Below are 15,647 nucleotides of genomic sequence, written 5' to 3' on the forward strand. Positions count from 1 at the left end.
CCTGTTAGCTAAGAACTCATTGTTCTTCGTCCTTTTCTTTTTGCACAGATCAAAAGATGTATTCAAGAGCAAGTAATGAAATTTTCCAAATAGCATCCTCAGTGCAGAAGCCTCAGGACAGGGACTGTCTGCTCATGATCAGCACTGGACATACATTTGCTAACTGAACCAAAGGGAACAGAATTAGTGCTACGAGGTATATTGTTACAGAATCAAAACTTTGGTGACACCAGCCTTTACATTCTGAATCAAGGGTACAAGTCCACTGCCTATTTTACAGCAACCTTATTGCACCAGTTAGAAATGACAACATTAGACATGAAGGCACTTGTACTGACATTAAGGAAGCAGTAAAGTATATTTGGACTAAATGAATCTCTATTTCCTGTAAGATAAGTTTTAGACCTAAATACCCATCTTTTTGGTTATTTAAATTACTTTGTATTTCAAATTACTTTTTGGTCATATTTTTTCATTTTTTTCTTTATTTTCTTACTATATCCAAGAAAAACCTCTTAGAATGATTTTTAGTCCTATTCTCTTTAGACTCTCTATGGTAAAAGAAATATCCTATCCCAAAACACATAGCCTATTTCAACTCAGTTCATTGGACTGACATCCCCTTGGATTTGTTAGTAGCATGTTTTCAGCAATAACCTCTAAATGGAAGGTCAACTCACCTCTTAGGATGCAACACACAGCCGATAGTTTTGCCTTGATCTTCTATTTGCAGCCTTTTGTACAAAATGTTCTATGAGGTTGATGAACTTCTGAAGGTGTTACCATTGAGGAGCCAGAGTGTCACAGGACTTGTTGTCTGGAAAACATTGATGGCAAAGTTACTATTTCAAAATTGTTTTAAAACCTATACGGTACAGTCAATATTGATTACAAAGGAAATGTATTTTGGTTCTGCTAGTTCAAAGTAAGAGGAAAATGAGTCTTTGAGAATCTGGAAGATTCATTTGCCCTTCCAGCCCAGGTTGAAATATTGCCCCATTCTAAAGACCCAAGAAATTCTCCAAAGAATCTTCTCCAGGCTCAGGAAGGTCATTTAAATATTTCTTGCTCTCAGGGACTTATGCAATTTTCTAAGCCATAACTTCAAATTGCTTAAGAGGAAAGATGTTCAAAACTTTTGAAAACTTCAAGAATAATCCCTGAAGACTTAATTATATTAGATCCATTACTGTATTTCAAATAACCAATTGGAAGTCTTAAAGATGTGTCTTACCCCATTCTCAGTCTATAATCAGATACTTGCTGGAATCCTCATTCCAAACATATTCTAATGGTTTTATCCAGACTTTTGTTCATGCTACCATGCCTTATTGATAATATACTAGAAAGACCTAATTTAGGCACATTAACTCTTGGTTATAAATAATAAGAATGAGAATAAAAACTTATAAGGTTCTGGGCATTGTTATAAGCATTTTTATATATTGATATTTAATTTGAATTTGTTAAATTAGTAAGAAAAGAAAAATTTTATTTTACAAAATAATCTAAAAATGATTGCATTTGATTCAAACTCAGAATTTGCATGTGTTTATGTGAATATGAGTAGCATGTTGAAATTCACAATAAATTCAGAAATTTTGGAACCATATAATGAAAATGTAGAAGACATCGAGCTATTCAGTTTTCTTATTGTAACTCTACAACCTAACTTGTAACTTAGTCCCACTCCATACTGTAGGAATCCCCAAAGAATTCACCTAAACAGATATACCTATCACCCAAATTAATTGGCATAAAATCACCATCTATCTAATTTAAACAATTAAAAGGAGCTCTCAGTTATATTCTATATCTACAACAAGCAGTGCTCTCCTTTTCTTGAACTGCTTCACCCAAATAATGAATGCAAATGCAATTTGCTTTCCACAAAACCACTAATCCAGGAAAAACAGAGTTTGACTAAAGGTCTAAAAATAATGGGGAGGGAGGGGAAGGATCATGGCACTGGACAAGAAACAAGTTAAAACTGGTGTTCAACATCATTGTTTCTGAAATTCAGTGACCTGATCACAAGGCATTGCTTCCTGGACATCTTTCTAAGGTTTCTTCTCAAGAACTAAGTTCTTTTCCCATTCCATCCTTCTCCCCAAGTCACAGGGGATCCTCAAAATCCTATATCCAACATTACTTAAGAGAAACACCCAAATAAATCACATCAGAATGATGTTTCAAGGAATGAAATTTTTTTTAGTTTTCTTGGCAGAGAATAAATTTAATTAATACTTTATTCAACCTATTTTATTAATGCTAGGAAATAGTGATAATTTTATAAAGCCAAATAAGGCCCCTCACCAATTTTTTTAAAGTTATAGTTATCTGTTATGACATCACTTAGGATGTAGAATATCTTAATAGGCATGCTGTGCAACTCAGAATCAATGTGTAATCTCCAGGCCTAAAGAAGTTGCTTACACAGTTTAAATTGAGATTTTCCCTTTTTTTTTTACTATGACTTAATTATTCTAACATAATTAGGTACCTGTTTAAATTTTTCTCTTTATTTTAAATTATAGTTTTCTGTTATCCATATGTATCCATATTTATTTTAGAAATTTAGAAATTTCAGAAAAAATACCATGGTTAATTTTTGGGGGATATATCTTTCCAACCTCAATAATGCATGTTTCCTTGGTTTAGGTTTTGCGTACAATGCTGAATATTAGTTTTTGTTTTTCTTTCAGTTAAACATAAATATTTTTTATTAATATAAATTCTTCAAAAATGTTATTCAATAGTTGTAAAATAATCTATTAAATGATTGATGTACTGTGATGATTTCATAATTTCCCATCATCAAAATAGACAAACATGAAAAACAAGTTCAAATGATAGCATAACAATGATGGCAAGATTATCTAAAAGTCCAAGTTCTATGGGAAATAAATAAAAATTTGTTACATACTAGTCTTAAATTTTTTCATTTCCTTTATCCAAACAGATTATGGCACTCCATCTTATAGAAGAAAACAAAGATACAGGAAACATTTCAAAGGTATTCAACACAGTACTCTTTTGAAGGACAAAATGTTTAGAATTTATCAGTTCCTTCTTAAAGGAGTTACTCTAGCACTAAGAGAGAAATAAAAATAATGGCCTCTACTCAATTAATTAGATTTTTTTAAGCATCAAAAGAGCTGGGTGGCTTCCTATAGAAATGTCTGTAAGTAAAAGCTTTTGGCAGCAATCATTTTAGGGCTGAGTACCAAATATACAACCTTAGTCACAGCATAAAATAATTATTTTCTCAAAATAATTTCTAAATAGGATTAAACATTTTGGAGAAGTTAAAAGAGAAGAAATGGCATTGGACCTGATTCATACCTTCCCTAAAACAGCTTCAGTGTAGACTCCAGACTACTGATGCTTATTCAAAGCCTCGATCAGATATTTATATGCAGACTAATAGGTTGATTAATTAAATCAAATTCCAATCTCAAACAGTACTGAATAGGAGTATATCTGGCCTATCCACCTCTTCCTGCTCTCTTTGTAAGTCTGCATAGTTTGGCACAGCTTGAATTGAATAAGAGTCCTCCTTTCCATACTCAATAGGATTATAAACCTCCTTATATACCGACTAAATGGTCTGAGCATTGTTTCCTCAGAAAGCAGCATAAATTGTTGGCAAATGACTATCACAAGGCAAATCCTATATTACCTCCACAATCATTGTATTAAAATATTAAGTAGAACTCATCCATTAGATCAATTAATTTATTTATTTAGAGATACAGTTTGTAGCTGTGGCAGAATACCATGAGGATACAGAGCTGTTTTTAAAAGGACATTCTGTGATTCATTCACTCTAAACAGGAAGGTCATTTGCTAATATTTACTTTTTAATTCTGTTTTCAAATTGAAGACATTTGCTCCATGCGTTTTTATGAAAAACTCTGGTGCTTTAGTTGACCCAAAATCCATTATTTTAAAAATGTTGGCCCTAACTGAAAATTCAACAAGTCTATTTACTTTCCTATGGACAACCTATATGCAATTTGGTTGCTTGTATATCTAAAATCGTGAAGAACCTGAACCCATTTGCAATAAACCACACAGCAGTCTCACCTTCAAATCTCACTAGAACGTTCCATTTCACACTGTGTACTATCCAAGTACCACTCTATACACAGTTGAAGCCGCAGTGGTGCTCTCCCAGGTTTTGAAGAGAGACAATCTAAGCGGCCTTGCTACTCTGTGTGCTCTGTGGAAAAGGAGCCATCAGCATCACCCTGTAACATGTTCATAAATGCAGAACTCAGGATTCACCTCAGCCCTAGTCTATCAGAATCTGTATTTTTCAAAGACTCCCAATGTGGTTTATAAATGCATTAAAGTTTGAGAGATACTCCTTGATTGAAAACCATCTGGAGAGATTCAAAGGAAGATGGTGGTGTAGGTAAATGCCTGTACTCGCCGCCTCCCACAACCACATCTAAATTACAACTAAAATATAGAACAACCATCATCCAGAACCACTTGAAAGCTAACTGAATGGAAGTCCTACAACTAGAGAAGTAAAGAAGAAAACACACTGAGACTGGTCGGGTGTACAAATGTGTGGAACAGATTGGTCTGACACCCACATGTATGGTTTTTTAAAAAAATATAGTTTATTGATTTCAGAGAGAAAGGGAGAGGGAGAGAGAGATAGAAACATCAATGATGAGAGAGAATCATTGATTGGCTGCCTCCTACACGCCCCCTACTGGGGATCGAGCCCACAACCCGGGCATGTGCCTTTGACTGGAATCGAACCTGGGACCTTTAGTCCACCAGCCAACGCTCTATCCACTGAGTAAAACCAGGTAGGGCCATGTGTGGCTTTTTTAATCAGGAGGGATATCATCTTTGCAGAGGCCACCTGGAGGAGTAAGGGGTCCCAACCCCACACCAGACCCCCAGCCCAGGGTCCCAGAGCTAGGAAAAGAAGTCCCTACAGGCAGTAAGAAGAACGGGCTGTAAAAACCAGTGCATACTGGGGCTCGGTGACACAAAGGCTGCTGGAGACACAGCTGTTTCTCTTAGAAGGCAGGCACCACGAATGGAACTTACAAGCTCCCACTTCCTCTGAGCTCCAACACTAGGGTGAGGTGCTAGGGAACACAGACACATATGAGGAGGAACTGGATTGTCTGGCATCAAGGCAGGAACTCAGGGTGACTAGCTCCCAGGTAGAGGTGCTCTCAGGGATCACTGTTCCTATGCTGGTACCTCCGCAGTTTCAGGGCTGACTGGCAGCCATTTCTGCTTGCTCCACCCTGGTGATTCCCTAAGACCCCACCTCATCCAATTTACAACTTCACCCAAGCTATATGCAGCAGCTTTTGAATATGAATGGCCTATCCTTGCTCAGGATAAAAATCTCTCAAACCAATAAATGGCCCAAAACCCAGCACCAGCACCAGCACCAGCTTGCATTGCTTCATAGGTGGGCCTCATCTAGGCACTTCCAAACCCAATACAAAGAGGAGGAATCTTCAGATCTCTCTGTATCTTCTGTTGGGTAGTCCCAAGCAGTGGCTGACTTTGCATCTCCCTGGAGACCCAAGATCCAGTGTACCCAGTGGACAGTGTGAGACCATACCAGATTACAACTCTACACATCCATAAGTGGCACACTCAAGGGGCAGACTCAGTGAGCACCAAAGCCCCTCTGAAGCAAGTCCTGCTCCATAAGGGTGTCCCCTGCACAGCAGCTCTTCCACTGTAGTTTCAGCTGGTCCCCACAGCCAGTTGGCCTGGAGGTTAATTCCTCTCAGCAACACCAACAGCAATTAAGTCTCAACTACAACAGGACTGTGCTCACAGCCCACAAAGGGATGCACCTAGAGCTCCCAGCTCAGGTGACTGGGGAGGCTGAGCCACTGGGCTCTATAGAACACCTACTACACCAGGCCACTCTACCAGCTCAAGGAGACATAGCAGCTTTACCCAATACATAGAAACAAACACAGGGAAGCAGCCAAAATGTGGAGACAGGGAGGCATGTTGCAAATGAAAGAAATGGAAGAGAGCAGACTACTCGATGTAGAGTTCAAAACCATGGTTATAAGGTTACTTAAGAATCTTCTAGAAACCTCCAAAAAAAGTGGGAAAAAAACAGTTAGAAATTAAGCATACACTGACTGAAATAAAGAGGAATATACAGGGATTCGACAGTGGAGTGGATGATGCTGAGAAGCAAATCAATGATTTGAAATATGAGGGAGCAAAAAACACCCAACCAGAAGAACAAAAAGAAAAAAGAATACAAAAATATGAAGATAGTGTAAGGAGCCTCTGGGACAACTTCAAGCATACCAACATTCACATTATGGGGGTGCCAGAAGAGAGAGAGCAAGATATTGAAAACCTATTTGAAGAAATAATGACAGAAAACTTCCCCTATCTGGTGAAAGAAATAGACTTACAAGTCCAGGAAGCACAGAAAGTCCCATACAAGAGGAAGCCAATGAGGACCACACCAAGACACATCATAATTAAAATGGCAAGTGCTAAAGACAAAGAGAGAATCTTAAAAGTAGCAAGAGAGAAGCAGTTAATTAACTACAAGGGAATGCCCATACGATTGTCAGCTGATTTCTCAGCAGAAACTATGCAGGCCAGAAGGAAGTGGCAAGAAATATTCAAAGTGATGAACAGCAAGCACCTACAACCAAGATTACTCTACCCAGCAAAGTTATCATTTAGAATTGAAGGTCAGGTAAAGATCTTCACAGACAAGAAAAAGCTAATGGAGCTCATCACCACCAAACCAGTATTATTTAAAGGGTATTCTTTAAAAAGAAGAAAAAGATAAAAAAATATGAACAAAATGGCAACAAATACATACTATCAACAATTGAATCTAAAACTCAAAATAAATGAATACAAAATCTAATGAAAAGAATAAACAGAATCAGAGGCAAGGAAATGAAACAGACTGATGATTCTGAGGGAAGGGGGTTGAGGGAATGGGAATAGATTAAACAAAGATCTTACATGTATATATGCATTACCTATGGACAAAGACAATAGGGTGGCAAAGGCCTGGGATGGGCATAAACCAGGTGGAGGGGGACAATTGGGGGGGGGGGGGGAAAGAAGGATATCTGTAATAATCTCAACAATAAAGATAAAAATCAAAACAGTAAAAAAAAAATCTCTAGTGTGCAATGCTTTCTTCCTTGTTGCATTATCCCCGCTTTCTCACTGTCCCCTTTCATTTGTTTCTTAAGATGGCCAAGCCCTTTCAGTTTATCCCATTTAAACTACTCCAAATCCACCCATTACTCTGTTCAGCCCAATAAAGACCTAACATATTATGGAAGCAAACAAAATATCCAGCTTAGAAGGTAGAGGAGAGGATAAGGTTATTAATATTATTTAACATTTTTTGTCCTCAATTTATGTGTCAGTCTGTATTCCACAAGACTGTGTGCTCCTTGATCGTGTTTTGTTTTTGTTTCCATGTTGTTTAGTTTTTTGGTATCACCAATAGTTAGCACAATGCCTGAGCTAAAATAGGTGGTCAGTAAATACTGGTTGATTGAATAATCAAAATAAGGAATAAATGACTGAATGAACGGAAAGTTCACATTCTATAGGAAATTCATGTAACTGAAAAAATACTTATCTGTAACACTCTAAACCCACTAACTGCAACCAAGTTCTTTAGAAATTATGTAATTTTTTGAGTAATTTATCAGTAACAAAGGTTTTCACTCAAACATGCCACGGTTCATCCCTATGAAAAATAGCTTCATTTTTCTACTCTTGTCTCTCTGTGCCATGTACACAGGCCAGGTACCTGATGCCCTGAAGTCCTCACCCTTTCCCTCTAAATCAGTGGTTCTCAACCTTCTGGCCCTTTAAATACAGTTCCTCATGTTGTGACCCAACCACAAAATTATTTTCGTTGCTACTTCATAATTGTAATGTTGCTACTGTTATGAATCGTAATGTAAATATCTGATATGCAGAGTGGTCTTAGGCGAACCCTGTGAAAGGGTCGTTCGATCGCCAAAGGGCTCGCGACCCACAGGTTGAGAACCGCTGATCTAAATGCTCAAAGATTATCCCCTATAAGAATCATTTAATGTTGAGTTCATATAGTACTCTGCCCCTTCACAAGGCCCTTTCTATTTTCTTCCTAAAAAAGAGATGAGACTAGAAAACTAATGCATGTAGAGGATAAGAGGTTAAGTTAGTAAAATAATATTTCCTTTTACATAAGATTATAAAATCCATCATTCCTGAACTAAATTTTGTTATCCATGAGAAAGTAGATGGTTGGAATGAGAATCCTGTTAAGGTCGCCAAAGGAGGAATGCATGAGGCCAAAGTGGTGAGGGATTATAAATTCAGTCATCTGGATACCAGATGGGCTAAGCCCCAAAATGGTGCCAGCACCCAAAGACAGGGAGTCAGGTTTTTAAAGGACTCTAGGCAGGCTTTTTCTGGGTGGAGAATTCTCTTGTGCAGGTCCGGATTCTAGGGTAGTCCAGAGGGGAGAGAGAATCATGTTAGCAAGTGGAATGTGGTCTAAGCAAGTGGAACGTCCATTGTGAAGTGGCCTAAAGGTCAGTTTCCAGGGGAAGGGGCATTGATTCAATTATTTGATCAGACCTAACAAATCCTTTTACCCATAAATTTCTGTACCTTTTCTCTTTAATCCAGTCATGAAGGGAATGGGTAGGCCGTAGATTTCTCTCACATTTAAATACCAGGAACAGAAAAATTAGTTTCAGGGATTAATGGTACCACCAACTCTTATTTTTGTTTTGGAAGTTTCAGGTGAGAACAAGACCTGCATTCAGAGTAAAGGAATTTTTTTAATAGCATTCACGTTCCCTGTGAGGAGCATTTCTGACACATATTCTTCACAGCTGCCTTCACATCTCTGTTCCTCAAACTATAGATGAGAGGATTGAGCATGGGTGTCACAACTCCATAGAAGAGAGAGATGATTTTGTCTGTGATGTATCCTTTGTCTGCACTGGAAGAGTCTTTAGCCTTGGGTTTTGCATACATGAAGAAGACGGTTCCATAGAATATAATCACCACTGTTAGGTGGGCAGAGCAGGTGGAGAAGGCTTTGCGCCTTCCCTCTGCAGAAGGAATTCTCAGGATGGTGGACATAATCAAAACATAAGAAACAAAAATGAAAAGTACTGGGACAACAAGAAAAATCATATAAGCAACAGCCATGCAAATAACGTTTATAGAGATATCAGCACAGGCCAATTTTAAGACAGCTAAGATTTCACAAGTAAAATGATTAATGACATTATTCCCACAGAAAGGAAGCTGCATGGCAAAGGAGGTTTGCAACACAGAATTGACACCCCCTGCAATCCAGCACCCAGCAACCATGGGTACATAGGAAGTCTTGCTCATAATGATGGGGTATCTCAGAGGGAAGCATATAGCCACATAGCGGTCAAATGCCATCATGCTGAGAAGGACACACTCTGTGGTTCCCAGAGCTAAGGAGAGAAACATTTGCACTCCACATCCAGAGAAGGAAATGGTTTTCTTTGAAGTTAAGCTGCTGAGAAATAGGGGAATAGAAGAACTGGTGTAGCAAATGTCCAAGAATGATAAGTTACTGAGGAAAAAGTACATGGGGGTGTGCAGGTGGGAGTCATAGACACTTACGATTATGATGACTCCATTTCCCAGCAGGATCACCAGGTACATACATAGGACCAAAACAAAGTAAATGGCCTCAAGCTTTGGGTAGCCAGAAAGCCCCAATAGGACAAATTCTGTCACAGAAGATTGATTGGTCTTCCCCATGTTAATGTTTTCTTTCACCAAAAGGAATTCTGCAGTAGCCAGAACGTACAAGGACCTGTTAAAGCAGTGTCTGTAAGAGTTGTCTGCATCCTTAAGTGACTTCCTTGTGGGTAATATGGACCTAAAATTGGATTGGTGGATAGGATAAGAATGTTACTATCTTCTAAGCTAGATCAGTTAGACTTGTATACTTCATAGAAGAGGCTTTAGCTCAAAAAAATAATCCTTGTTAAAGAAGATTCAGAAGACACACAACTGGGTTAAATTATGTATCTCACTTACATTATGAATTTGAAATTATTTTGAATGCAGTTTTACTATAACATTTTGACCAGACAAATCTAAAATATATAAAGTATTATTGGAGATATATATATATGTTTTTCCTCCACAATAACTACATTAGCCTTAACAAAAATCACTATTCTTTAGCTACTAAAACAAAATAGTATATATATTCCTTTTTCAATGGTAACAACCTCAGTTTAGAAGAGTTTTGTGATTAGGAGAACAAACCAAAAAGATATATTTTTAGAAAAAGAACTTTTGGTTATTTCTAACTTGGAGGAAATGTATACCTGCAATCTCTTAAGAACATTAATTACTGGCATTAGAGGTGTTTGTAAAAGAAAACATTTTTAGATAAAATTGTTATTCTTTGTCTTTTCCAGTACAAATTGGACCATCTAGGTAACTCTCCTATCTGACACACATAATGAATGGCAAGTTGTTCTCAGAATAACTCTAGAAAACATGTCTCAGTCTAGAGCCAAACCATAAATAGATGCATAATCTAAGAGTTTAAGTGACAGGGAATTTACTCTTTTACTTCCAAGTATGAGAAAATACATTTTATCTTCTCCTTGCACAGAAATCAGCTCCTTCCATTCTAACAACTGCTCTTCTGATCTTCCTCTCACTGCATGTTCAGACTACCCATAATAAAAAGATTTAAGTCACTCAAAATATGTTATAATTATTTATATCCCATTTCACTGGAATATAGAGCATTTCTACATTAAAATGCCAGAAACGGAAGTCCTATTATTTTATGAGATTGTTAATCTCATATATTTCATCTCAATAAGTTCAGTAAGATAACTAAACTATCTGCTTCTCAGTTTTCATTAACATCAAGTATCTGCCATTGCTATTGCTAAAAAATAAGAATAATTTACCAGTGACAAAATAGCACTGACTTCCAGTAATGATGAAAGGTGGGCTCTTGACATTCATTACACTATGAGGCTCCTTTAAAGAACCAGCCAACAGAGCACCAGAGCAACCTCAAGTCTGTGCTGCTTTGAGGATGTTCCTAAATCCCAAAAGCAATTTAAAGTTCACAATGTGGATTGAATAGAATTTAGAAACTTTCTAGTACTTTCGGGATGAAGTCCCTTGGAAGCAATTAAGACAAGGTTGCTAATACAATTTAATTGAAGTGTAACTCACAAAACAAATAATTCTTCTGACTTTACAACTGTCTGGGAAGAGCAAAGTTAAAACTGCTACCTAGGTTAAATGGTCAAGATCTGGAAATTAAAATTGACTATATCTGATAGAGAGATGCGTTAGTAATCTGTGACACTTAAGTCAAAATGATGCTTTGTTCTTAATAAATTATCTGCTGATATCCTTTATTTTGACCTCTAAATCCTGGAGTCACAGAGCCCATAAACTGTTATCACTGGTCGCTCTAAAAGAGCCAGATTGTATGCACAGTCATTTTAATTTTTCTCATTCATGTCTTCTCTTCAAATACAGGGTTGGGCAAAAGTGGGTTTACAGTTGTGAGATGTGAAATAGAGTTTATTCTTGTATTATTTTTATTAACTATTATATTATTTTCCATACAAACAACTGTAAGCCCTACCACCCTGTATATACACAATACCCCAAACTTATCCAACTTGTCCTTCGGTCATGCCCACATTGGCATGAGACACACAGAACAGACCACGCCAACAATTTCCATGAGATGAGCAAACCGTACTTTACTTCTGAACAGTACAAGAAGTTCTGATTGAAGTGGATAATTATGTCATGACTATCTTTTGAAATCAATCATTATAAAATACTCTTTTATAAAATACTCTTCAGCATTAAAACAATAAAAATAATCATGTATACTGTTAAAAAGAATAGAATAAAATTAGAAAACAGCACTCTTTTTTGTCAGTGGATAATAATCATAAAAAGTTATTGAGCAAAAGATGCAACATAATCTTGAACAATATGAAAGCAACTTATGCCATGAAAAATGGTATTCTATGCTTCAACAAATCAAATTTGAAAACCAATTCTCAGAGTTCTTAACTTTATGCAAATACATTTTTGGTATACTGGCTTGCAATGCAAATGTTGAACATGTTTTCTCATTAATGAATGTTCAGTGGACAAATGAATTAAATAGTTTTGATGTGACCACAATAAAGCTATATTACAATGCAAATGTAACTGCAAGAAGTTTTATAAGCAAATCATGTAAAACAAAATAATGTTAGAGTAGAGCCAAATAGTTATAGAAATATAATTAAAGAGGTACTTAATATAGATACTTGTAATTTATTTCCGATAAACAGCAAGTAATTTTTAGTACAAGAATTTCCTATGCAATACTTTTATCCCAGTGTGCATATGCAAAAGCAATTAGAAATAATTCAAATTTAACTAGGCGTCATCTATTTTTATTTGCTAACCTGGCAAACCTAACTTCCTGTGACTGGACTCACATGAAATCCAGTCCAAGCCTGGGTTGCCCACCTGTCATCACTGCCAGTTCTGGCCTTTCCTAGAACGAAGGTATCAAGGCAGTACTGTGAGACAATACTATTTTTAGAATTTTTAAATGAGAAAGAGGAGAAAATATTTAGTGTATTTCTCTAAACTACTCTGGTAGGTACAGAATTATATTCTGTTGTCTCAAATGTACCTACACACCATATAAATACGACTATAGCTTCAACCCTCCACCCCTTTCCAGGACAAATGTGGTATGAAGAAACAATTAGGATGAACTTATTGAGACTCATGATTAATTACTGTGCTTCAACATTTCCAAGCCCTAGTCTATCAACTCTCCCTTCTGATTTCATTCATTCAGTGTTTACTAACTGAGACCGCCTTGTTCCACAAACTCTGTCTGCTTCTTCCCTAGGTCCCCATGAATCACTTTAGTCCTCTGCCAGGTACTACAGCCATTACAAGAATGGCAAGCCAATGTCTAGGGTCTTAATATCTGGGATCAGCTCCCCTACTGCCTGACTATACTTCAAACAGAGCTTGCCCTGGCTTCTGCCTTCACATTGCTCTCCTTCTTGCTGGGCCGTGCATCAATCCACGCTTTCCCCTGTAGTGGCTGGCACACACTTCTCTGGCTCCCTAACTCCCTGCTCCCTCTGTATCTCTTATTTATATGGTATTCACATGCCATCTTCTTGTTCCTTTACCAGGAAGCTGGTATATCTGTCCATTTCAGTCTGTCTAAAGACAAATTAACCACATAATTAAGGACCAGACACTTGATTTGGCTCCAACCTCTTCTGTCCCATAAAATAATTTACTCAAATATGGCTATATTTTATCTAAATTGTGAACAAAATTTTAATTTCATAATAAGCCTAGAAAATTTAGTTTCATCACCTTGAAGTTAGATAAGGGCAATGTTTCATACATTTTTGTTGAATGAACACAAAACTTCATCTAGATCAGTGGTTCTCAACCTTCTGGCTCTTTAAATATAGTTCCTCATGTTGTGACCCAACCATAAAATTCTTTTTGTTGCTACTTCATAACTGTAATGTTGCTACTGTTATGAATCGTAATGTAAATATCTGATATGCAGGATGGTCTTAGGCGACCCCTATGAAAGGGTCGTTCGATCGCCAAAGGGGTCGAGACCCACAGGTTGAGAACCGCTGATCTAGATCCTCAAGCTAAAGTTTATCAAAATGGTAAATATTCACCATAGTACAACTACATTATGATCAGTATATTCACTCATTTCATCAAAAGAGTCTCTCTCACAGACTCATGATCATTCTCTCACTTGCTTTTAGCATGTTTCTCTAACAGGAGGACTTTGTATCTGGCAGGAAAGAATCTAGAAAGACATAACATGACAGATTATAGGGATAGTCAAAGGCAAATAAGTAACTACCAATTAATCCATGATATAAAGAACAGAACAGGGACATCAATTTGTGATTAGTTAATTAGAATTTAAATGGGATATCCCAAAGCCAAGCAGTGAAAGGATCAGAGGTGTGATTTAAATTAAGAAAAACAACAACACAACAATTAATGTGATTATGTGGTTAATAGAAAGAGATGGAGGCATGGGGAAAATAACACAGGACAATCTAATGTAACTCAGTTCAAAGATAGGTCTCAGTAAGAGGGCTGTTTCTTTCTTATTAACTTTTTAATCTAATTAACCATTCGATAAAAAAGTGATATATCCCAGTTCTGAAAAGAGCAAATTAACATAATCTAATTTCTTCCTCACTCAAACATGGAAATGCCATAGAAATAAGATTAAAAATGTATCAATTTGAACAGGATCTGTTCTAAGAATAAAACAAAATAATAGAAGTGAAAGTCATTTGATACATCCACATTTTAAAAGATCAAAATTCCGAGTCTTGTCCTTTTCTAAACCTTGAAGGTGGCATGGACACAAAGAGATGGGGAATTACTCAGCCGTAACCAATTCTTTCTGGTAGGACTTTCCCAATACCCGGAGCTTCAACTTTTTCTGTTTGTGCTCTGCCTCATCATGTTTGTGGTAATCCTCCTGGGAAATAGCCTCCTCATTATCATAAGTACCCTAGATTCTCACCTTCCCACCCCCATGTATTTCCTCCTTGGAAACCTCCCATTCTTGTACATCTGTTATACATCATCATTCATCTCCCCAATGCTCACCACATTTAGGGCTAAGAGAAAATCCAGCTCCTCAAGTGGCAGTGCTCTGCAGATGGTTGTCTCTCTTGGTTTGAGCTCCATTGAGTATGTCCTCCTGGGTGTGATGGCCTATGACCAGCATGTGGCCATCTGCAACCCACTGAGGTACCCCATCATCATGAACAGGGTGCTGTTTGTACACATGGCTGCATGGTCTTGGATCATAGGCTGTCTATACTTCTTAGTGAAAACAGTCCTAACAATGGCATTGCCTTTCTGTGGGAATAACATCATTAACCATCTTACTTGTGAGATTCTGGCTCTTCTTAAACTCTTATGTTCAGATATCTCCATGAATGTGCTTATTATGACAGCAGCAAGCATTGTTGTATTGATGGTTCCTCTACTGTTAATTTTCATATCCTATATTTTCATCCTCTCTTCCATACTGATAATTAATTCTGCTGAAGGAAGAAATAAAAGCCTTTTCTACCTGCTCATCCCACCTGACTGTAGTCATTTTATTCTATGGTTCAGCCCTTTTTATGTACACGATGCCCTAGTCAACAAACTCAAAAGCACCCAATGAAATCATTGGACTGTCTTATGGAGTGGGACCAGATCAAATCTTTTGTATTCACAGATGAAGTCAAGGGAACTTATCTGCTTGTAAAGTCAAATATTCATGTAAAGTCTCATATTATTTTTGACAGAATGCTCATGTAAAACCTTTGGAAGAGTGTCTTGTCTGAGATTTCTAAGTGTATATAGTTCTGCCCAGGGTCCCATAAGGGCCAATGAAATCATTGGACTGTCTTATGGAGTGGGACCAGATCAAATCTTTTGTATTCACAGATGAAGTCAAGGGAACTTATCTGCTTGTAAAGTCAAATATTCATGTAAAGTCTCATATTATTTTTGACAGAATGCTCATGTAA

The 15,647-nt window shown here is 37.1% G+C and overlaps 2 protein-coding genes across 2 annotated transcripts; one reads left to right on the forward strand and one right to left on the reverse strand.

Annotated features, from left to right (window-relative positions):
* Positions 1-8,847: 8,847 nt before the first annotated feature.
* Positions 8,848-9,804, reverse strand: LOC308528219 (olfactory receptor 13C7-like; the record flags this gene model as incomplete). The annotated part of the gene is made up of 1 exon (XM_081103764.1): positions 8,848-9,804. The coding sequence occupies one exon, from the start codon at positions 9,802-9,804 to the stop codon at positions 8,848-8,850; it is 957 nt and encodes a 318-aa protein (XP_080959890.1).
* A 3,163-nt stretch (positions 9,805-12,967) lies between these two features.
* Positions 12,968-15,272, forward strand: OR13D1 (olfactory receptor family 13 subfamily D member 1; the record flags this gene model as incomplete). Its single annotated transcript, XM_081103147.1, is given in 3 exon segments — positions 12,968-12,992; positions 14,529-15,193; positions 15,195-15,272. Coding segments are annotated over 3 exon segments (768 nt in total).
* Positions 15,273-15,647: the final 375 nt, after the last annotated feature.

Source organism: Myotis nattereri, assembly GCF_964212035.1.
Source record: "Myotis nattereri genome assembly, chromosome: 12".
Taxonomy (NCBI): domain Eukaryota; kingdom Metazoa; phylum Chordata; class Mammalia; order Chiroptera; family Vespertilionidae; genus Myotis; species Myotis nattereri.